We start from the raw sequence: 25,056 nt of genomic DNA on the forward strand, positions 1-25,056 counted from the left end.
AGAGCCCTGGGCCACGGAGAGGTGTAGTCTGGAAGTGGAAGGAGAAGCCCCTGTCCTCCATTTCTAAAAGGAGACATAAAAGGAGAAACATCCCTCACCTTTCTTTAATAGAAATGTACTGTCTCATCCTAGCCTTGCTCTGCAAGCCAGCCAACCCTGTGTATCTCATCTGCTTGGAACTGAGTCTCCTGATATTTGCAGAGGAAAATAGTCTAGTTTCTAGGTCCATCTCATCCAGTCAAATTTGCCCCTGCACACTTAAGCCATTAAAGAAACACAAAAACCATAACTTCTTTAACTTTCGCTCTCCTCACTGGGAAGTCATCCTGAGATGTAAGGAGAGGGGAACGGACAGAAAACAGGAAGCGAGCTTGCTTATGGCACTAATAGAGTCATATAAATTATGATTTAGAATTCAGGTGTCAGTCCTGTGCAGTCATTTAACAAGCAAACTCAGTCTTCCGGGTTTTTTCACACAGGCCTTTTCCCAGTTATGTCATCACCTTCACCTTAATGTCCCCTTAGGAAGAAATGTACCTAAGATGATCCCATTGGTAATGTGCCTTGTTGGTATCCTTCATGTGTCTATCATGTTGATGATTTGTAGTCTTTCGTTTCCCCATGGTGGCTGCTCTTTGCTCACCACAGCACACACCTTGATGCTTCTGTAAGGAGTGACTCTGCGTTACCTAGCTTCACGTCTCCTTTCCCGCCTCTGTCAAGAATACACACGCCACACCATCTGAGATCAGGCAATGTGTAAAAAGCCAAGCTCGGGACAGGTAAATATCACACAACTTTGGAAGAAAGCTTTGTGCTGCTTTTGCCACTGCCTGGGAAACAGAAGGGTCAGCTTCTGAAGTCACCTGGAAGACAAGACCGAGGGCAGCCAAACGCTAGTACGTGAACTGTGCGTGCGTGTGGTTTCCTGCTGTTATATGTAGCCCAAGCAGGGCCTAGTCATACTACCATGGATGAGTAGCCTCTGGTGACAGAAGGTGCCTGTGTGGTGCAGACCTACTATGCTATGAGCTGTGCTCTTGGTACAAGTAAGAACCAAAGGGGTAAGAGGGTGCATGTCAAGAACAGAAGAGAGCATGTAAAGGATGGAGGGCTGGTCTTCATAGACGGCTGCAGTCGTCTGGGAGAGTAACACCTGTCTATACTAGAGAGCCGGTCCTGCTACTTGGAAAACATTTTCCAGTGTCTTTGACTTAGGATAAACTGCTCTGGAATATTTCACAGAGAAGTCATTTATCTTGGTGTGGTCTCTGCCTCTCAGGTATTTATTATTTCAGTAGTTTAAGACTACCCCCTCCCAAACCCTTTCCAATTCTCTCCATTATTTTTAACAAGTCAATTCCACAATGACAACAATTAATCAGTATTATGTAGTGGGCATCTGACGCCTGAAGTCCAACTACTTAAGAGGTAGAGGCAGAGGCTCACAAATTCCACAACAGTCTAGGCTACATATCCAGACCCTGTCTCAAAAAACAAAAACAAAAACAAACAAAAACAAACATAAACAAACAAACAACCCCCCCAAAACTCTAACAAACCAAGCAAAACAAATAGCAGTGGAAAGAAATGGACATAATTTCTTGATTCCTCCTAGTCTCAAGACATTTTTCTTTGCTTACAGAATTGAAGGAACTCACGCTGTCTCAGTTTTGAACAATCTTACTCTAATAGGAGTCAACGAGTTGAAAGATCAGTGTAGCCAATTCTATAAACATTTACTGAGCGTTTGGCAATGCATAGTGGTAGGTTAATCCACCAATGCAGATTCTTTTAATTCTAGGGAAAAAAGCAAAATGAAACATTTGTTTTGTAAGGTAAACAAGTTGCATTCCTTGGTGACATCATGAAATCCTACACATTAGACATTTCATGTACAAAAGGAAGAAAAGCAGCGTGGTCTACAAAGCCTCACCCCTGCGAAGACAACTGAGTCCCACGCAGCCCTATCCTTCATCACAGACACTGACTGATGAGCAGGTTGGGGAGTGGACTCAGGAGCAAACCGCATGATGCTCTGTGAGCCATCTGAGCAGAAGGGAACCAGAAAAGGACAGTGGCTGAATGACCTCAGAGGACTTTTCAAGAGTTATCTAATGCAGTCACGGGAAGAAAGGATGTGGACAAGTGCCAGTCATTAAAGATGTTAAGAGACTCAGCCTGAGTAACGGTTCAAAAGCAAGGACTTAAGCACATCAAGCATTGGCCTAGTTACCTATTGACTATGTGTCTAGGTTTCTTCTTCAGTAAAGTATAAGATGTAGGTGTTTACAAAATGTAAGTCATAGAAGAGGGTGCCACTGGAGGGAGTGCATACCTGGCCTAGTGAGAGAGGTTGCCACAAAACATCCACTGTGAAGGTCAATCACAGAGGTGGGCCAAGAGACCAAGCTGGATGAGAAGGGTTTTTAAAGACCAGAAGTTTTCTAGAACTGGCACATAACCCTTACTGCCTGGCTTTTCAGAGTCCCACTCTCCTGTAGGTGCTAGGGATGCAGTACCGATGGAAATAATGTCACACTGCTCATAACATCATATTCTACAGTGGAGGTGACTGAGTTGGGAAGGAAAAAGATCCAAGGAAAGGGTATCCCACGGGATTGGAGGTGCCACATCCTGCCAGGTATATAGATAGGTGGCCTCTATGAGAGCGGTCAGGTGACTTAACAGCTGAGGGTATAAAGGACACTGTGCGCAGAGCTATGGAGATCTGGGTAGGCAGTACACAGACCCCATGGTCAGAATGAACGGCAGCAGATAGCCACTGTGAACCACCAGGGCAGGGATAGCGAAGCCATCATTTCTCATACATAATTTTAATTTGGAACCATTTAAAAAAGGGTGTGTGGTGGGCAGAGCTACTCATAGGAATAATTCAGAAAACATTTTAGAAAAATGAGATAAAAACTGCAAATGGGCTTTAGACTAACATGCAAGGCTGGCCTTAGAAATCAAAATGGAGCACATGAGAAGGGGGGCATGGGAGGTGGGACATGGCCTCATTTCTAGGGCAAAGCTTTTGAATACTGTGCTGCAGTGGAAAGTAGCAGGGTTGGGTTCGCTTCCTCATGTGGACCTGCCTTTGACAATGGAAGAAGAGCTGGCTCATTAGGAAGTAAGGCAGCTGGTGACAAAGGGGTGTTCCCCTTTCAGAGTTGTAGAATTAAAAAAAAAATGCTTATTTAAAGTAAACTGCACTCAAACCAGATCTCCTCACAAAACTCTATACCCAGAAGCAAACCTGAATCAGTGAACAACTTGGATCAGGCCTCCTGCTCCACTTCAGAGTCTACACTGAGTCCAAAGAACCTGACGGAGCAGTTTACCCTGCCTTTGACAGAAAGTCACTTGCCATTTTAGATAGTGTCCTGTGTTTGGGGCAAAAGCATTTGGAGCATGTATAGAAGCACTTGAAGGTAAAACCTTCCAGGCCAGGCCCTTCCCTAGATCTCGCCTCTGGGTCAACTCCTGCAGATGGGGCAGACACAGCTCTGCAGAGTGTACACCAGCTGGAGTTACAGCCTGCGTTGCTGGCCACTCTTAGTCCCTTTACAGAAGCTGAGCGGCCCTGGGGGGAGACTCAGTTCCACAACCATTTCAGGACTTGAGATCACAGGCATTCTGGGATCCTTTCTATATTCAAGGGCATCATACATTCAAGAATATGTAAAAGACAGTATTTTTTAATCAGTTCTATTTTTATATTGAATTTTAATGCTATGCTAAAGTGGCTAACGCCCAAGCTATTGAGTACCATCAGCTCTTATTTAAAAGGCTGCAGTTAACTACTCGATAGTACTGAATTCTCTTCCCCCTATTTTCTGAGAGGAGTGAACTGAGGAGGGTCTACACACAGCTTTTCACTGGATATGCTTTGGGTAGTGTTGTTCGGCACGTAGATTGAATGAGCTATCCCTGGTCAGACACATGTTCATAGAATAATCACCCACCTGTACAGCCAGCCCCTGAAGGCCTAGCCTATGAAGCTACTGGGAAACACAGGCCCAAGAGATGGTACATCTTTCTGTGAATGCCTGATAACAGGACCCGAGAGGATGCTTCCAATCCTTCAGTGGGAAATGGCAAAGCACCAACCTATCTGTCTCAGGAAGACAGGAATAACAAGATGTCTACCAAGTCTGATGCCCCTTGTCTGCTGGGTTCTCTATCTACTGCTTACAATTTAACCAATGGCTTGATTAGAAAAATAAATTAAAATGCTCCATATGTCTAACAATGAACTATAACCAGAATCTGTCACAATCAGACATCTCCATTAAGGTCAAGAGGGTTGTGTTGCTTCTGTAACTGTTTTCTTCAATCAGGAAACCGAGAGATCAGGCTTCCAGGAAGATCAGTGGAGGCAATGCACTCTAGGCTGGCTCAGAGCAAACCCTCTTTGCTCAGGCTTATTCCAGGGGTTAAGAAATCCCCTCACTTCCTGCATGCAGAAGTACTAGTGCTCCTCCTCTGTCTGTTTCCTATAAACCAGGGGAAAGAGAGGGCACTGGAAAGTTTGTAAAGAGCTGAGTGCTATATGCTTTCAGTATGTCCTGCAGGCACGCGCTCTTATTTCTGACAAACCAGGGGTAATATTTCCAGCCAAGGCCCTACTTGTATAAGAGGGGAAACTGAGAGATAGCATACATTGAGTATGGTGGCACGTGCTGTAATCTCAGCTTTTGGAAGACCAAGGCAGGAAGATGAGGAATTTAAGAAGATCCTCAGTAACATAGTGAGTTTGAGGCCAGGGTAGGCTCCATAAGACCTTGCCTCAAAAAAGCCAGAGACAGCAGGGCAGTGGTGGCACATGCCTTTAATCCCAGCACTTGGGAGGTAGAGGCAGGCAGAGTCCTGAGTTCGAGGCCAGCCTGGTTTACAGAGTGAGTTCCAGGACAGCCAGGGCTACCCAGAGAAACCCTGTCTCAAAACAAAACAAAACAAAACAAAAGCCAGAGGTGGGAGAGGGGTGCAGGGTGGAGAGGAGACTTAGGGACAGAGATGGGGCCAGGGAGGAAGAAGGAGAGAGATTGGGAGAGAAAGAGGGGATAATGACCGATTCATTGCAATGGAATGGGGTTCATTGTATGTAACCCCAAGACTTAAGGGGCAGATGTTTGAAGACAGTGGGATATGGTCTGAAAGACACTGGAACACTGTGGCTATGCCACACGCCTTATGAGAACAGAGTCCAATACTGAGGGTGAGCAGAAGCCACTGTGTCTATCTGATCCTAGGGAATTGAAGTCACCTGATACAACCCCAGACTTGGCTCTGACATACACAGACCCTCTAGAGACTGAAATGGGCACAGCCTGACAGAGGAAGCCATGTTACCAAAGACTCCTCTATCAAACCCAAGAATGGCTTGTTCTAGTGAGGGCAAATTCCTTCAAGAGGGCAGACACAACCCAGTCATGGCATACTGGGCTGTCACAGATCTGAGCCCTCATCTGCCACTACTATTGGGCAGCACGGGGCTTGACAATTCCGTGGTTCAGTTTCCACCAGCACCAATCAGAGTGGCTTCTCCATTAATTTTTAAAGAAATGTTAGGAATGTCTGGGCTCTTGTGGTATTAATTAAGTAATTAAAGACTAATTCTGACACACACAGCTGGTGATAATGAATAGGCACTCCTGTTACGGGATGCAAGCCCTCAGAAGGGGCATCATTGGAAGCATTTCAAAGCTGAGGCACAGAAGGGATCGCCTGTCTCTGCCAAGATGATTAAGGTCATGACCACACAGTGCATATGAAAGATGACTCAGATTAAGTTCTATATGAGCGGTACTAGGCTTCTTTGTGACAGTTAATGCTTCATTTTCTACCAGCAAAATAAAGGCTCAAACCAAAAAAAACTGCATAGAAATTTTTCCTCAGGCAAGCTCTCTGACTCAACTTTCAACAGAAGCCCGTTATCATGTCATTACTACAGGAATCTGCTTTTTGACTTACGCACTCACTTTGACTCTACCATTGCCAGTTGGGATTTGAGAAGAAGTCAGATTTCAAACATGGAATTCATGTAACCGACATTTAGAAAGTTCGAGACAAAACAAGTCCTTGCCACTCCCCGGTTAAGGCTCCCTACGGCAGGGGTTGTGCTCATTGTAACCTAACTACATCCCAACCATGGGGAAGCTTTAAGCTAAGAGAAAAAATAAACTCTGTTTTTTTACTTCTGTTTTGTCTCTGGGCATCTGGCAAACTCTGCAGGAAGATTTCAGTAGGAAGAGTAAAGACACAGGTTTTAGCCTGCTCGTTACTAACATTTACTCTTCTAAGATTTTTATTTTACATTTTTTGTTTGTTTATGGGTGTGCTTGCATATTAAGGTGCGCACATGGAGGTCAGAGGACAACCTGTGGGAGCCAGTTCTCTCTTTTACTGTGTGGGTTCCTGGGCAGAATTCAGGCCCTCATCTAAGCCCCTGTCTCATCAGCACCACTCTGAGGGCCAAGGTCTCATGGATCCCAGGCTGGGCTCAAGGTTGATATTTAATGGAGGATGACCTTAAGCTGATGTTCTCTTTTGGCTTATACCCGAGTGGTGGGATTACAGGAGTGCTGGAGACTGCATTCAGGGTCTTGTGCACACTAAGTAAGCAAGCCCTCTGCCAACAGGGCTACACCCCAAACCTGCACTTCCTCGTTTTTGAAATATGCCGTGAAAGATGTGCCAACTTAGCCTTTGCTCACTTTATGCTCCAACAGACCCTGTCCACACCTGCGTGGTGTCTGTTTAAGTTTTTTTTTACTGTGCTTTTGTAAAAATCTTGTCTTTAACAATTTTGAAGAATTTTAAGGGGGTGGGGGTGGGCTGGAGAGATGGCTCAGTGGTTAAGAGCATTGACTGCTCTTCCAGAGGTTCTGTGTTCAATTCCCACAACCACATGGTGGCTCACAAACATCTGTAATGGGATCTGATGCCCTCTTCTGGTGTGTCTGAAGACAGCTACAGTGTACTCACATTAAAAAATAAATATTTTTTTTTAAAAAAAAAGAGTTTTAAGGTTGTCCATCTGAGGTTAGGAGTGGTAGAACTGTTTGGGAAGGATGAGGAGGTGCGTCCTTGTTTAAGGAGGTGTGTCACTGGGGGTGGCCTTTGAGGTTTTAAAAGCCCATATCAGGTCCCGCTTTTTCTCCCTCTGCTTCATGCTTGTGGATGAGATGGGAAACTCCAGCACCATGCCTGCCTGCTTGATCCATGCCCTAGGCACTGTGGTGGCCTAAATCATATTCTTTCTTTTGGTAAATTAGTCATGGCGTTTTGTCACAGCAATAGAAAAGTAACTAAGGTCTTCTATCTAGACGTATTTAAAGGATTATTTCTTAATTATGTTTAGTCTTTCTAAAACACTAAGTATATTTTCAACCAAAACCCATCTAGTATAACCCTGAGCTGAACTAGGGCTTCGTTTGGTGGTGAGAATATGGGCTTTGGGGTCAGATAGACATTCTATCTCAGTTTATTGACTGTGTGGAGTCATATTATGTTAGTGGGATGAGGATATCTCTTTAAAAGGTACACAGTGAAATAATGTGATCTGAATAAATGCTGTATAAATGGCTGCGAAGGCCACTTTTATGGAGAGCACCTCAGAGAGTTTGCTGATGAGAATTTTAAGCAGCTCTTTAATGGTGACTGAGTGCCACTTGGCTGCTGGCATGACATCTGAAGGTGCGGTGGGGTAAAGGGAGGGATGTCAGATTTCACTAGGAACTCCTGGGTATGTGGGTTAGCAGGCGCACTGTGATGGGGGCCAGAGGGGGGCTATGTGCAACCAGCCCCTGTGTGCTGGAGGCGCACAAGTGTCACTCACACGGGTGTGACGCCCTTGGGCAGCCCCAGGGCGTTGACAGCGATGGGCGGTGGCTGAGAGGGCAGCAGGGCGCTGAGGAAGGCTGCGGGCGTCTGGCCAGAGCCAAAGCGGGCGGGCGAGGCACAGTGTGAGGTGGAACTGGGCAGCGGTGGCGGCGGCGGTGGCAGCGGGAACACGTCGGGCACCGGGTAGGCGGCGGAGGGGCTGAAGACCGGCGGTGGCGGCGGTGGCGGCGAAGGTGAGGACGGGCCCCACATGGCCTCGGGTTCCACGAAGGGTGGCCCGGATGCGCGGCCAAAGGGCCTGGGCGTGGGGGACAGTGGCGACGGCAGGCTGGAGGAGCTGGGGCTGGAGGTGGGCGTGGGCAGCCCCGATGCGGGACCCAGGTTCTGCGCCGCGATGAACTGCTTGGGGCGCGCGTAGTTGAAGGAGCCAGAGGACTGCATGGCGGTGGCGCGGGAGGTCAGCGTGCTCATGGGCTCTGAGGGCACCGGCGACGCGCAGGCCGCGAGCTCGGGAAAGGCTGGTGGCGGTGGGGGGAAGGGCGGCGACGGGGGTGCGCTGCTGCCGCTGCTGCTGCTGTTGCAAGGGACACCCGGGGGCGCTGGGGGCCAGGCGCACGCCTCCTGCTCCAGGCGCACTTGGTTCTGCAGCTGCTGAAGCTTCAGAGGATCCCTGTGGACACACACACAGAGAGAAAAGCGACAACTTCAGAGAAGGGGCACATCCCAGGTGGAGACAAGCATGCCTATAACCGAGTTTCTCACGGGAGCCTGACCACAGTTGGACCGGGAGATCTGGCAAGTCATCGTAGTTGAAAGGGCTTGGCTGATTCACTCTGGGCAAAGCAAGGGACAGTAACGCCAACAACTCATTTCAGCTCCATGGAAGGGGCTGCGGAGATGGCTCAGTGGTCTGAGCTGAGAGTCAGCTCGGCTCTTGATGAGGACCAGGCTAGGTTCCCAGACCAAAGAATGGTTCCCAATGCCTGCCAACCAGTTCCAGGGGATCAGCCGCCCTCTTCTGGCCCCTGAAGGCACTGCACTCACATGCAACGGCTCTCCCTCTTCCCCCAAGACATAATTATAATAATAAAAAAAGAGAGAGACAGAAGAAATTGAACTCCATGTGAGATGAGCCAGACCAGCTTGCCGATTATGATGAAGCTGTTGTCTGATTCCCAACAGCCATGTTGTACCAGAACCAGAAGAAGCCTTAAGGAAAAAAGTTGGAGATGAGTTAGTTCCCAAGCCATTTGTAGACAATTTTGGGGGAGGAAAAATTTCATCAGAACAAGAAAGCTAAACTTAAAAACAAAAGCCACTTCAAGTTATTTTTATAGATCTCAGTTAATCTGCTTTTCCTCCTTCACTGCCGTCAACTCAATACTCATAACATGACAAGCTGAGTTTTCTCTCTTAGAACTGGATGCAAAGGAGTATTGTCTTTGTGATGAGGGAGAGCTGAGGCAGGAGGATCAAAGATGTGAGAGCATCCTCTGCTACAGAGCAAGAACCCGTCTAAAAAAGCAAAACATACTGGGCATGGTAGCTCATACCTGTCATCCCATAAGCTGGAAAGATCAAGTGTTCAAAGTTATCTTTAGCTATAGTAAGATTTATGTTCATGGATGTACGGGTGGTTTTGCCTGCACATATACCCATGTACCTCCTGGGTACTAAGTCATCTCTCTAGCTGTACTTTTTTTTTTCTTTTTAAATACGAGTCACCAAGCAGTGAGAACCTCATTCTTTTACTCAAAACTTTAGAGATTCATTGTGCATCTACTTTGTTTTGTTTAGTCAGGTCAGCAAAGCAGCCAATGGCTGGCCAAAAGAACGTCGAAAGAAGCTGGCTCTGAACAAGCAGATCAAGCCGGTACAGTTCCATGAGAAGGTACTTTTGCACTCAGTTTTAAACACTGAAAAAAAAAAAAATGGGGCAAGGTAGGAGTAAGTGGCTCACGGATAAACACAGTGCTGCGCCAACTATGGGCATTAGCATTCAGATCCTTAGAACCCATGCTGAAGTTGGACACACCTGTAATCACAGTATGCAAAAGGCAGGGTCAGGGGGTGCACAAGGCAAGAGAGCAGACTAGCTAGGGAAAACGAGCTCTGGGCTCAGCTCTCGCCCCAACATTTAAGGTGGAGAGCAAGAAGAGACTGGACATTGACCCCCAGCCTACACATACACACATACACACATTGGATCTTGCATACACACACACACACACACAAAAGAAAATGCCAAGGGTTTTTTGTTTGTTTTTATCCTCAGGCATTTAATCTTCAAAGATGAAGTTTCAATAAACTCAAAGCAAGTACAAGAATGAAAAAGGCAAAGAAGCTGCAGGATTGTCATGAGGTGCCATTAGATGTAGAGACATCCCACATTCTAACGTCCTCCTTGAGCCTTTGATTATTAGCCACACTTTCACCCGCAGAAAGGCAAAGAAGTATTCTCCCGAGAACTGAAAGCAACAAAGAGAGGAGGGCTCTCCATTCCTAATCTGTGCAAGGCATCAGAAATTGTTAATAACAAAGGACTTTGTGGGATCCTACTGAACTTAATTTGAGTATTTTAAAGAGCAGCCCAACCACTGCTGGGACTCGCCGCTCCCATGAAATTCCAGATGTCTGTGTGGTTTGGTAGACTGTCTGGCACATGTGCTCCCACTTCATGTGTTTAGGACCAGACTAGGAATAGAACTTGTAAAAGCCACCCACCAGCTCCACTAAAGCCACTACCCAGGTCTCTCGTTCCCATCTTCCCAAAGCCCCTTTCCACATCCTCTGCCTTTTGTAGCTCCTTAGGCTTCCAAGCTACGGAATGCTCTCCCACACTCTGGCTGCCATTGCACCTGGTGGCTTTCGTCAAAGGCACTGTTCCCCGACTCTGTCGGCTGACGCTTCACAGAGGCAAGAGAGTCGCAGATGTGTCTGGAGATAATTTAAGCGTGGCCTACATCAGCAAAAAAGCTGGGTGGCGCTGGGGCTGTCCCAGAGACCACAGGCCTTCTATCGAGGGCGAGGGAATGACTCCCTAGAACCACCTACATTGCTTTTGACTCTCTTCAGAAAACCAATCTTGCTCAAGGAAGGACTGGATGATTTCTTTCTGCTTTCTGACTCTGAACACAAAGGGAGCAGCTGCCTCAAGGCCCCCCACCCCCATCATTCATTTTCTGCCACAACAGGCTATTTGAAAAAAATTTTTTTTTTTTTTTTTTTTTTTAAAGAGGAAGAATTCCAACATTTGCTAACTCAAAATGGCCCAAGAGCTGCCAAGGCACCTTCAGAATAATGTAGTGGTTCGGCTGCTACCAGGAGAGATAGGAAGAATTTCTCCAGGATTTTTCCTCTCCCCCTTTTCAGGGCTTTGGACTGGGGCTAAGAGTAGAATGTGCAGGAAACAGAGGCAGGATCAGGAAGCCCAGACACTGACTTGATTCCTGCTTGAACATTGGTTTTGTTTAGGCCCTTAAATGGATTTGACACCCCAATTCTGTGATAATCACATGTACAATTTTAAACCACTGTCTCCATTTTCACTGGGTGACCTTTATGGAAGTTAGTTTTCACAGATATACAAGAAGGCAAAGAGAAGCAGAGATACCAGAAAGTTAAAGCTGCCCTCTGGAAATTACTCATAAGCTGTTTGTCATTCAAAAACAAAACAAAACAAAACAAATCAAACAAACAAAAAAGCTCATCTGGTTTCCCCACTCCTTTTACCCTGTCGGCTTTCCTCCGAAGATGAACCTACAACATATGCACGAAAACCTGGGCTACAAGCTTCTAAAAAGCCTTAGTCACAAGCAGGATTTCAATGCCAGAGTGCTCAAATCTTTGGTTATCCACAAGCGAGCCAGCAGATTCTTTCCAACTTCTTTTTTCTCCTCTCCTCGCCACACCCCCAATTCAAAAACTCTAAGAACTTCCCCGCTGTAAACACACCCTAAGGTTCTCAGAGGTTCAATACTTCAGGAAATAAAACCGCCCAGAGTTTCTGTTAAGCACCTGTCACGGTCCATTTACAAGTTGGGCAAGCTACTCCGCGTTACAGTGAGTTCAGGACCTCTGTCTGTCCTTTGATTCATTCACAACACCCGGCGTGCCAGCACAGAGGAGCCCTGACCTTCGATGTAATTAAAAATATATATCTGGGGTCAGGTTTCCCTCCCAATGGCTTTCTTCACTTTATGGCATCAGGATCATTGGATTTTGATAGTTAATGTGGTTATGATGCGAGAGGCTGGCTCACAAAGTCTTGCCCTAGGTCTTTCTCTCCCACTACTCAGTAATAAGGAGTAATTTGGAAAAAGATGTGCAGCTCCTACTACCTAGCATTCTGTTTTCTGGAGAGTCGATGCCCATGCTCACGATAACTGATAAGAAAAAGAAACTTCTGGAAGAGAACTTTTATGTAAATTGGGAAATCCCAGAACAGGGTCTGGGTAGTGAGAATCTGTCCCCACTCACACTGATAAAGATGGAGGATTCATAACCACCAGGAGAAATACTTTAGTCCACAGGGGGTGGAAACCATGTGTGGTTTAAGAATAAATATGTTTCTTACACCTCTCTTTTCACTTTTGACTGCGTAACCCAGAAGTCATTGCCAGACTAAGAACTGCTGAGCATCATCACCCTTACAACGATAAGCTCCTCTGTTCCTGCTGTTTGTAAGTATCACAAATGTAAGGAGTGTGGTGTCCATCTTCCCATGACATGCAGCCAGGGACTGAAACAGACAGATCCATCACCATCACGGATGACAACAGATATTTCTGGCTATAGCTCTTCTGAGTTCGTGAGGCACAAGGAAGAGGGCCTCAGACAGGAGTGAAGAATTTTTGCCAACTTTACAGTAAAGACAAAGTTTTGAATCAGAGCCCTGGGTATTCCCAAAATCTATTTATTTTCCCCTTCTGATGGAAATTAGATCAGGATCCAAGGTGAGAGAGGTGGATATATTAATTCTGAATAATTAAGTCTACATAGTATTATTTACATAACATGCATTGCCAAATGTTATGATTAGATGCAATATATTAGATATAAAACCATGGAGGCCTCCATTCCATTTTGATTAAAATCCTTCTATAACTTCTCAGTGCTAGTGTCTCACCAATCATACTTTTGTTTAAATTACACATTCCTCGGTTTACGGCTTTATATCATGGGTATATTCCATGAGGGCTAATATAGAACAGCTTGGTTTCCTTAGCACTGCCTCATCATTGCTGAGTGTAAAAGGCATAAAAATCACAATCTTGGGAAAGTCCACTTACACAATTAATATGTAAGTCACAAATAGAACCACGTATATGTATGAAAATTCTATAATGAAACCCATCAGTTTGTATGTCAACTTAAAAATTAATTTCAAAAAGAACAACAAAAAAATAAGCCAAATGAGATCATATTACTTGGCTTTAAGGGAGTTAGGAGTTTGAAAATAATTATGAGTTCAAATACATTCCCTAGGAATGGGAGAAAGAGTAGGGAGAAAGATGCAGGCTTTGTACAACACACCACATAAGAGAATGGGAAAATCAAGTTAAAAGCGCGACCCCTTCTTGGGAGTGAGTATGTGTGTGTTTAATGTGTATTGCCAAATAGCATAGGCATAGGCTGCAATGTCCCGTTCTTTGATCTTTAATTCATTCTGAGATTTTTTTTGTAAATTTTGTTGACTCTAGACAGGGCCAGAGCTGAGCACAATTAATTTACACAGGATGGATCAAGGGAGAAGTGGCCTGGCCAAGTTCAGCACACGGCTTGAGTTACTTCTAAAGTTTTGTCCCTTGCACTTAGAATAAGAAGCACGTTTGGCTCCACAACATAAAGACAGTAGCCTTGTGTCTCAATTCATAAAGTTCATCTCTGTTTAAAGTCATTCACTGATATAAGAGAGAGAGAGGGTGGGTGGGGGCGGAGCATAATTGCTGCCCAATTCACAATCCTCCTGGGAAAGTCTGGGAAACTGAAAGCATAGCTTCAACTCTCCTATAACACAAGGAATAAGGACCAAGAGGTTGGGGAACTGTGGCCCATCAGTATGGATGAGACTGCTCATCAAAGCTAAATCCTGCAGCAGGCTCCAAGGAGACGAAGAGTTTTCATCGAGAGCTGTGTGGTTCCAACTCTCCACAGGAGGAAATGGCCAGTGGGCTCAATGAAGATTTTTGAGTCTGCTCCAATACATTTACATCCTCGCCAAGAGATCAGGGTTTGTAACTAGGCAGAGAATACGAGATGCGGATGAGCTTTGATGATGCCTGCGGTCATAGGATGCCTGATGAATCAAACCCCATAGAACACTGGTGCTCAGCCTCTTTGCGGGAGGAATGCAGGAAGGCAGGCAACACAGTGAAATGCCTGACATGATTTTCATTTCTCCTGCTTCAAAGGCTGGTGAGAGCAGCAGGAAGATATTAGCTGTTGATTCTTATAAAAACTATGCTAATTTAGTGGACATTAGAGGAGCATGAACTGTTCCTAATTGAAAATGCATGCTATTAACTCATAACATAGACAAAGTACGCTTTTGAACAAGTCTGTTTGCTAACCTTTTTGGTCAATGCTTGGGGCAGAATCAATGATCTCATGTCTCATTGAAACACCAAAGAAAACCCCCTGTGAGACACATGTGGAGTACCTCTCAGATCTTAAGCATAAAATTTCCAAGAGTTTTTGAAGAACTAGGGTAGGAGGGAGAATAATTAACTTGCCATCTGACAACAAAACAAAGAACTTGGCATATTTTAAGGTTTGGGGATGGTTAATAGTTCTTGAATTTTCCATTGTAGAAGCTTCTACCATGCCTTCTGTGATTTCCAGTGGTGTGCTGTCAATGTTTGTAAGAATGGCTTACTACTGGGGGTCAAGGGTCACATCTTTCAAAACAAATCATCATTACTTGCTCACTCGAACGGCTTTACAGAACACCAGTTCTCCCACCTCTCTAGGCTCTTCTCTGCAGTGCCTTCGCCACTACTCACAGACCAACGACTAAATAAATATTTGCTGAATTTAATTAAAGTCCCCACGTGTATCTGCTCCACTGAGCCGAATGGCACTTAGTCACACACAGCTGCCTTTTTCTACAGGAGCAATCTTAGAGGTGTGGCCGCCACCACATACATATTTACAAGTAAGAACACAGAGCCAGCAGAATAGAGGCGAGGGGCTCCAGTACTTTTACTTTTACCCTGAGGTGGCCTTTAGTCTTGGATGCCCATCTTCAAAGTCCTGTCTTCTTGCAGCCCCACCTAACACTGCCCACATGTTTCTCCTCCCTTCTGCCAGCTGCTCCAGGGCACAGTCAGGAGTAGCATTAGAGGCATGGCTCACCCATCAGGCAGGTCTCCCAGGGCTAGGCTTGTGTTCTTTTTGACTTCCTTATCATGGCAGCGGTTCATACTCAAATGCCACTAAATCCCCATGTAGAGACTGCCAGACACACTTTGATAAGAAACGTAGGAAAAGGAAACATATCCTGTAATAAGGAGAGGGATTTGTATATTCATATTTGTGAAAATGCAATGTATGTTGTACTTTGGTAATAATGGTAGTTACAGTTTGGCTTTGTGGTGTCCAAAATAAGAAACTTCCATTCCCGAAGAAGTGTGTTTGTGAACTGGCAACAGAGTTCCTAATTTGGCATCTGTGAGGCACTCCATCGTGTTCCAAGCAGTGGCAGGCTGAACCAGTGCCCATTTTCCATTTTATTTGGTTATCGGTCAAAAACGTATTGAGTTTGTACTTGCTTTGAGAAGTGTCTTGGGGATCTTTTTGGGGTTGCTGAGAACTTTAGCCATCTCTAAGTGACTCTTTTCCCTCCCTAGGGCCCATTTCTCCTTCTGTCTCTGAATCAGGAAATAACAAAGTCCTCTATAGAAAGAGGACATGATTCCTCTGTGTGTCCATAGCGCCGCAGATCATAAAGATACAATAGCATGTCCCTAACCAGGAGGCAGCTATGACCTCAAATGGGGCTCAAAAGCACTGATGATGAGGATGGCTGAGGTACAACCCTGCTGCCTGCGCTGGGCCTTTTCTCAGAGATGCTGGAGACTGACCCTAAGAAAGAATGTGCCGTGGAAGAATCTCCATGTGGAAAGGAAGCCACGCACAGGGAAAGAAGCCCAGTGGAGAGGCAACAGGCAGAGGACAAGGAGGATGAAAGCTTATCGATTTCATTATCTAAATGCTCAGAAGTGTCAGAACAGTTTTATCTCTAAATTTCATGTACAGATGAGTCTTCTACTCCTTCTTTTCTTTTTCCAGCTTTTAAAAAAGTGACCTTAATGGTCCCCAGAGCCAACTTCCTTATTTGATAGATATGGAAATGGAAAGATAGCAAACTTGACCAAGTGACCCGCTGGTTGGAGACATGAATATCTTGTTAGTGAGAAGACTGAAAGGTAACCTAGTAGCAGCATCCAAGGCTGATGCCTCAATAGATGGACAAATGTGTGTACTCTGAATAAAGAAACAATCATGTTAGGAGTTGTTGAAAGAGCTCAATCTCTGGAAAGCAAGACAAAAATGAACTGGAGGCGGGGAACCTTTTACGTTTGCATTTTATAATTTTATAGGCTGTTTGAATTTTAAAAATCATGTGCGTATAAAAAATACCTATGCTTTAAGGCAGCTGAGAAGAGAGCTTGCTTAGACATAAAGAGTTGGTTGTACAAGCAGGAAGACCTGGTCTCCATTCCTAGAACTATGTACAAAGCTAACCATAGTGTCACAGCCTTGGAACCTTGATCCTACAGAGGAGGAGACAGGTTCTCTGAGGTTCCATAGCCAGGTACCATAGCCTAATGGGTGGACCTCAGATCACAATGAGAGACCTTAAGCACACACACAGACACAAAGATACACACACATACACGTGTGCATGCCCACGTGTGCATGCCGACAGACAGACAGACAGAAACTTTAAAAGGTATCTGAGGCTAGGTGTATAGTTGTGTGCTAGCATTTTCCCTAAAAAGCACACACATAAAATAAAACGGTAGAAGTATATATATATATATATGTATATATATATATATATATACATATATATGCAAGATATATATATGTATATATATGTATACATATGTATATATACATATATATATCTTAATCACAACATTTGTTGAAGAAAATCAATAAGGGATGAATCATTTATGGGGAAGAAGAAGTTAAACTTGGAAATCCTGGACAAGCAGTTTCTGTTTGAATCATTAGGACAAACTTCCCAATCCATGCCCCAGCAAGAAGAAAGGCAGCTAGAAGAGCCTGGCCAGCCTGATGCCTCCCCACGGGGTTTTCATGGGGCTTTGGCTTCCTGTGGGGCATGGATAGGGGTTCCGCTGATGGGGCTGCTCGCTCCATAGGGCGACCATTCTGAGACTGTCTGCTTCTGCCTCTGATCCATCTGTGCCTTGTAGGATAACTCTGGCTAGCAAATGCAGCAGCTTGGCTGAAGGCCTCCGTGTTTGGCACGTTAGAGCAGGAAGCTTGGTAGTAGATGCGATGGCTCCAGCTGGACCAGGCTCTGTCTCTCCTACAGTTTTGCTTGTATGGATTTTTCCAGATTTGGTAGGGGACAAAGAAGCAATAGGGAGAGCGTGCCACTGACTGCCTGCGCTCCATTCGCTCCTTCAGGACCTTGCAGGGTCTCTCATCTCTGAGGTAGTGTTCCCCGAAAGACAACCCTGTTTTTCAGCAGGAAGATGATGGGGAGCTGTCTTTTAATGGGAGCCTTTCCTGCCCTCTTTAATGTCTACCAAGACAGAGCCACTGCAAAATAATGTTTGACTTGCCTTCTAAAAGAGTGTTTCCGGAAAAGGTGACCTTCTCACCAACATGGCTGAGGAGAGCTTGCTCCCAGTCTCCTCAGATGGTCTGTCCTGAACGAGGTGACTCTTCCCTGAGGATTAGGATACCCTCAGTCCTGTTTGCCCTTCGCTAAGCTTGCCTGCTTCAACTGTTAGAGGGCAAACTCTTCCTGGAGCTTTGAAGGTTAGTTACATTCTTATTCTGGCCACTTGGCTACGACGTGTGTGGGGACTTGGGACTTGTGCTGTGGCTGTTCCATGCTGATCCCCTTTGTGGGAAAACACCCCTGCTTTTCTCAAGAAGCTGTGTGGCCCCCACTGGAGGGGCCCTGGTTCTCATTAGTTAAGGGTTGGAAGTCACTTAGGCTGAGGCTTTGGCTTCGTCTGCAGGTACTGCCCACTCCCTGATCTAAACTTCAACTCACAAGTCAACTGACTTGTGACTTAGGTCCTGACTTTCAGGGCCTTGGAGAATGGATATGACTTCCAGACACCGCCCAGTTGTCCGAGGACTTCCTGTATTGAACTCACACCCGTTCTTGTATCTACAGGTTCCCTACAGGCTCATCGTGAAGATCTGAGAGATCTTGTCCCTTGACCATCTCCTCGAATGTGTGAGATGCAGGACACTCTTCAGTTCAGATGTCTTTCCTGACACCTCTGGGCCATGGTGCTCTAACTCAGTCTCTCCACCACTGGCTCAGACTCAGCCTCAGTGGGCACATGGGCAGCTCTGGGCTGTTTGCTGGTGGCTCCTTTGACTCTGCCAGGCCTCAGGCCCAGCCTCAGTGGGCACATGGGCAGCTCTGGGCTGTGTTTGCTGCTGGCTCCTTTGACTCTGCCAGGCTGACTTTGTCTATGGCACTGGGTGTTCATGTCAGAATAGGATGTCTGCCATTTTTCATTTTGTGATGGCCCTTGCAGAAATGGCTGCGTCTGGACCTCTGTCCTTCCTAGCCCACAAATGCAGCTTTAGGAACAAGACAATCAAGGATGGGGATGGAATCTGTTGTTTGTATCTTGTTTCTTCTAAGGAGTTAAAGAGACCCCAAGTTTACAATCTCTCCCAAAATTATTATATTATATGCATATATAATATATTATATATGCATATATTATATATAATTAATATATTATATATATAATTTTTTTCTAGTACCTTGCTCCCCCTACTAGATGTGGGAGAGTATTATTTATTAATCAGCACTACTCCCCCATAATGGCACCCTCATCATGTTCATTGCACTAGGGGATTTCTCAGGCTAAGGCAGTGTTCTCTTGAATAGTAAGCACACACTATATATTGTGTACTATCAGTATACTTGGCACACACTGCTAGGGATTGGACGCTCTGTGATTTCACTTTCCCTGCTCAGAAATACTTGCAAGGGATTTTCACGCTGTTCCTGACAGTGTCTCAGTCGGGATGCACTTGAACCATCCCTGAGTGACACTGTCTCTGTCCTCCCCACTTCCTCTTCTAGATAAGTCTTGATCACTTCTCTCGGGAGCTTCCAGACTGGCTCAATACTCAGTTGTGTAAGCACTGGCTGCCCTGAAAACACTTAACGGTGTCATGAGGGGAAGACTTGGGATATTCTGTTTGAGGAGTTCTGATCTTTTAGGTTGTGGGTCAACTTCTAGTGGTGTTGGAAATGGTTCTTTTGATGGTACTCCTCTGGTTTCTTCTGGAACTTACTTTTGAAGGCAAATATGTAGGGAAGATGAACCTGGAAACTCAGACCTCAGAGGACTGGCTGACCCATAAGAGCTGGAGTAATTTTTCTTTCCCTCAGAAGAAAATGCTGGGTTAAGGAAAGTCCCCTCAAAATCCCAGAAGTTTCTGTCTTAAAGAATTTTGCACCACTCTGCTGTTGTCTTAGTAACTAAGTGCCCTGGAAACCAAAGAAGAGATTCACTTATTAACTCCCTGTGTTTGAAGCTACCTGGGTGTGGGGAGGGTGCGCTTTGGAGGAACTTAACCAACCACGGATATTATTACTATTATTACTACTATCACCAATAGCCATGTAGCCAGTACTGAGTACTAACAATAGTTAGCTACTAGGAATAGCCTTAATGAGTGTTAACTATGTACCCAACACCAGTATTAAGTTCTTTATTTCTATAAGCTCATCTGATTTTGGCAGGAGACGGGCCAATTTATTATCTTCACTTTACAAATGAGGACCCAACGTGCAACTTAAGCTGTCTAAGTTCGCATACTGGAAAACAGTGGAGAGATCTGTCTCAGAACTGTTGTGATATGGTGCCCAAATCAAAGAGCCATATTCTCTGGTACTGAGCATGTGCAACATCACTTCAGCCCCAGAGGGCCTTTCTCCTCTATCACTAGATCTACATTGCAATGGTGCTCATAACAGCTATATATAGACATACCCTGGCTGTGCCCTAAAGGCAACCTAATTATTTAGGTAGCTAGGTCTCATGGACTGGACTTTAAAAACTTTTATTTTTTATTTTCATGATAAGAAGTTCATTCACTTCCACAGTTTCTTCCTTCAGTTTTGACATCAACAGTCAGTATTAGTTTATTACACTCACTCTCTACTGACTAGACATCATTTGTATACAGCTGTACCATATTGATCCCCAAAATGTGGAGAGGCAGGAAGAAGAGATTAATGCGCAAAGGTTCTGAGGTCAGATTTTGAAAGTATAATGCGAATCTCAGTGTTGTAGGATCCAAAGAGACCTGTCACCAGTAGTATGTGACAGTGCGTGAGTCTCTGTATGCTTAATAGTGCTCTTCCCTAGCCACCTCTTTGAACAGATCACTTGTAGAACAAGTGAAGAAGCAAACAGTACAATGTGCAAAGAAACTAGAGTCTGGCTTTTGCAAAAGCTGGGGGTGGCTATGAAATCCCAGCCAGCCAGCCTCTTCAGCATCCCGGACAGTGAGCTACCCAGGCCTATCCTCTGCAGATGTGTCTGTGGGCTGGCTGGTGATCTCTGTGGCTTTGACTACATCTTTCTGGTTTGAAAATCTTCATGATCTGTGAGATAGAAATCTGGGTTGCTTTTTACTTTAAATACCTTAAAGGAGTCCTTCTGAGCTATTAAAAAAAAAAAAACACCACCTCAAAGATTGCACAGTAGAGTCTCATTGGTACTACTCAGCTGTCCTTCAGTCTATTGAGAGAGTGTATCTTTAATTATGGTAGAATTTAGTAAGACTTTATGTTTTTACATACTCAAGAAAACATTATTCCAAGAGCAGGATTTTTTTTTCTCCCAAATTTCCACAAATACAGGCCCATCTCTGAAGAACATACTGAACAACATCTCTGAATAAGTAATACACTGCCAACAACATCTTCCGTGTGTCTCAGTGTTACAAGGGTAAACAGTGAGAGGAATGCACAGTTGGCTCTAGGTACTTGGAGGAATCTATTTTCCATTGAAGGTCAACCACCACTAAATTAAATATTAATAACCAAGACAGAAAAGTCAGAGGTTCTCTAGTATGAACAAAAGCTTTGCCCTATCACCAGACTCCGGGTCCAACCTGGAATCTGAAGAAGGAAGAGGTTGTGAAAGGAAACAAAAACCTTAAAAATGTACTCGGCAGGCTCAGGAGCTGCAGGTGAACATCATGGATGAAGAGATTTGTGACCTGGGAAGGAACTATATGTTTGAAATGTCTTTTTTTCCCTTAGCTTTTGACCAGCTAACCTTGACATTTTTTAGAGGCCAAAGGGTCAGATGCAAGAGTAACAGATGCGACCAGCCTTTCCCTCAGGACACAGATCCAACTTTTAGCAGTAAATAAAATCCATCCAAATATGTCTGGGAAAGAGTGGCTGTAAAAAATGAGGTTTCTCCCTAAGAAGTGGCTGATACCACAAATATAATCCTGAGGTGAAAAACCCAATTATTTAATGCGATTACTCCTCAGGAAAAAGAAAAACTAGAGAAATCTATCAAAGTTCCTTGGTTTTCCAACAAGGTTATACATGGCTGTACATAGTCGAGACTTGTTCATCTAGCATTCTATCAAATGGAATTTTCTATACTGTGGTATTTATGACTCCCTTCCAAAACAATAAAAATGCTGCAAGATCTTGAAATGCCTTTCCCGGGAGAATGTCAGAGTATGGACAGCTGTGGTACTGAACTTATTTCACATGTCAGTCATAGAGCTTGCTGCATACCACATGGAGGTTTCTCTCCAAGACTATAAACTTCAAGACTGGGTATTCCTTCATTTAGAGAAGTAGTACAAGCAGATGAATGGGTGTGAGGTTTTTTTTTTTGCCTTTTAAATGTTCATGGCAGTTACATAAGGCACACATGGAAGGCAAGACTCGGGGTTGTCTTCCTCCCTCAGCATTAGACTGGTAACATGCCTCCGGTCATTTTTGTTTCTTGTGTGAGAACATGGAGGTTGGTTAAAAACTCTGCCCACTGAGAGGCTTACTCAAGTCTTCTAAGTCTACGTTCTGTGTTCTCAGAAGAACACAGTAACACCGTTCACAGCGCAAGGGAAAGCTATGTTCCACATCGGTCAAGCAAGAACATGCTCACTCTTTAAAGGGAACACAGAGCTGTTCGTCTAGTGTCTGACCTCCCAGGAGCATAGTCTCATCACACAGGCGTGCACATGTGCCCTCATGGATAAGGATATAACCTCTAACATAGCACAGGGTGGCCCTGTGCTTTCTAGGCCCAGAGTCTTCTACCTGAGCTCCCACACTGAATGCATTTGTTTTCTCATTTTGTGCCATGCTTGGGACAATGTGCATGTGGGCGCACGCGCACAGACACACATACACACACACACACACACACACACACACACACACACAGCGAGCAAAGCTTTTCTAAGTACCCATCTCACTGTGCTTCTGAGGTCATTTTTTATATTTCAGTATGTGGGCTACTGCATCCCTGTGATAGAGACATTTGGGCCAGGCATGGAAACCATCTTCTTCAGTTTCTCCTGTTTTCTTTTAAGTTGTAAATAATGATATTTTCTTTTATAGATTAATGAGAATCTCTTTAATTCCTTTGACAGTCAGAGGAAAAATCCACCTTAGACTATAATCCATTTTTTTTTTCATACCACACAGAATAATTCACCCCATGAATGACTCCTTAAACCCCCAAGTGAGCAATGCATGCACCCACCTGTTATCCTGTAGTAATTACCAGCACTGAATATTGACACTATTAATTCATGTGTCTTTTGCACTTTCCATCTCATTGTCTAACCTTCTCCTCCTACCATGCACCCACCCGAGAGCCTCACATCTTAAGAAAGAGACCTTTGTGTAGGCTGGGATCCCAGATGGGCCTGCTCCAGGAGAGACTAAGCAGGTTCCTCCCCACTGAACGGACCTCATTTCTGCCACCAGGATGGGTCATTCGGGCTTGTAATGTAGCAGCAAAAGATGGAGATGAGCACTGAGAATATGAAATGCTATTTCTGCTACACTGTCTTAGAGAACAAAGATTTGTTTATCCTCAAAACCTGTCCTGTGCAAATACTGCAGCAGCTGGCTGCGTGTGGCTGCCAAACCCTTGAACGGTGCTAGTCCAGGTTAAGATATGCTGCAAATTTAAAAGATATACCAGATTTTGGATAATTTGCAAAGGAAATATAAAATGATCTCATTAGTAATGTTCATATTATTTCCATGCTCATGATATATTTTGATTATACAGGGCTAAATAGACTATACTATCAAAATTAATATCACTTGTTTCTTTTTGGTTAAAGATTACATGTCCTGATTTGTGTGTGCAAGTGTGTACGGGAGGTCACAGAACAACTTCTGGGAATGGGGTCTTTGTTTTCACCATGTGGGTCCTGGGGACTGAACACGGGACATCAGGTTTGGCTGCAAGTACCTTAACCTACTGGGCTGTCTCCAAGCTCCTCACTTACTCCTTTCCCCTTCTGAAGGAGACGATTGGAGGACTTCGACTGAGTAAGTGGCCTGCTTATCTTTCTTTCTACCGGGCTATGTTCTTAGAAGCTTGGTTCTTATCTTTGCTGTGTCCTCTAATTTTGACCAATTACGAAGCTCAGGTTTTTTTGTTTTAGCTACAGACTGTGTGCCCCCCCACACCCGCCCCACCCTCACCCAATGTATAAAAAATGGTTTAGATTAGCAGTTTTCAACCTGTGGGTTGGGACCCCATAGGGGTCACGAATCAGGTACTTATTTACATTACAATTCACAGCCGTAGCAAAATCACAGTTACGAAGTAGCAACAAAGTCATCTTATGATTGGGGTCACCACAACGTGAGGAAGTGTATTAAAGGGTCGCAGCTTTAGGAAGGTTGAGAGTCTAGGTTTAGAATCTAGTATAGAGTCTGGTTTATAATCTAGGCAGGTACAAACCAGGCATGGTCTTAAGACCCAGCGCCCATCTTCATATTGGGGGTGAGCTGAGGGGGGTGGGCATGAAGGTAGACTGGACAATACCAGATAGTGGGCAGCAGTGGTTAAACACAGACCAGCTCGCTCACAGCCCACAGGCACACCCTCGCTGTTACTGCGTCCTTGCTAATGCCCCTCAGCTGCCAGCACTCTCTAATTAGGAATAGGCAGTATGCTGCGCACAGAGCTTTTAGATCTGGAAACCATGATCTCAGGAAAAACTCATCCAGTTAAAGATTACAACAGAGACTTTCTTCTTCTTCAATGCAAAAGGCCCATTTTCAATAAAAGTATTGTTCTTGTTAAGACTTGGAGAAACCTCAGAAAGACAGCTTTTAATACACTGAGTGTATGAGTTTTAAGACCATGCCTCCCAGTATCACTCATTTAGTTTGGCTAAACAGTGAGCAGCCCACATGCTCCACCGCACATTTCCCCCTGGAATTCCGCTAATACAAATAAAACAAGCGAAGGGAGCCTGGCTTAGCTCCACAAATATTACTTTTTTTTTTTTTCATATTAGGGAAACTACTTACAACCTGAAAATTTGCCCTAAATAATCAGAGTTTAATTCTCAGCGAATGACTAGACAGGGAATTGCGCTCACCCAGGGCCTGCCCACAGGAGGTGAAATACTCAACCCATCAGTGTCATTTTGTCTTGAGACAGGGTCTCACGGAGCCTAGGCTAGCCTTGAATGAACTAGCTACGGAGCTAAGGATGCCCTTTGGACTTCTGGTCCTCTTTTTTGCCACTCTTGGGTACTGGGATGCTAAGTGTGCAGCCCACCCATTCAGTGTGAGGGATCAAAGCTAAGGCTTCTCGCATGATAGGCGAACACTGTCTCCTGAGCTACATGCTGGTCAGGTGACAGGTCTTCAACTACAGTAACACCATGGAGAGCATTGACAAAGTACACTTAAGCCCTCAAAGAAGGTACATTTAGAAAAGTACATTT

The 25,056-nt window shown here is 44.8% G+C and overlaps 1 protein-coding gene across 6 annotated transcripts in view; it reads right to left on the reverse strand.

Annotated features, from left to right (window-relative positions):
* The window catches only part of Palld (palladin, cytoskeletal associated protein), a 393,911-nt gene that overhangs the window by 30,717 nt on the left and 338,138 nt on the right, over nucleotides 1-25,056 (reverse strand). For all 6 annotated transcript variants that reach the window (XM_031339914.1, XM_031339915.1, XM_031339917.1 and 3 more), the window contains one exon: nucleotides 7,847-8,521. In XM_031339914.1, the coding sequence (XP_031195774.1) occupies nucleotides 7,847-8,521 (675 nt within the window). The remainder of the gene's footprint in view (nucleotides 1-7,846; nucleotides 8,522-25,056) is intronic.

The sequence above is a fragment of the Mastomys coucha genome, unplaced genomic scaffold, assembly GCF_008632895.1.
Source record: "Mastomys coucha isolate ucsf_1 unplaced genomic scaffold, UCSF_Mcou_1 pScaffold22, whole genome shotgun sequence".
NCBI lineage: Eukaryota > Metazoa > Chordata > Mammalia > Rodentia > Muridae > Mastomys > Mastomys coucha.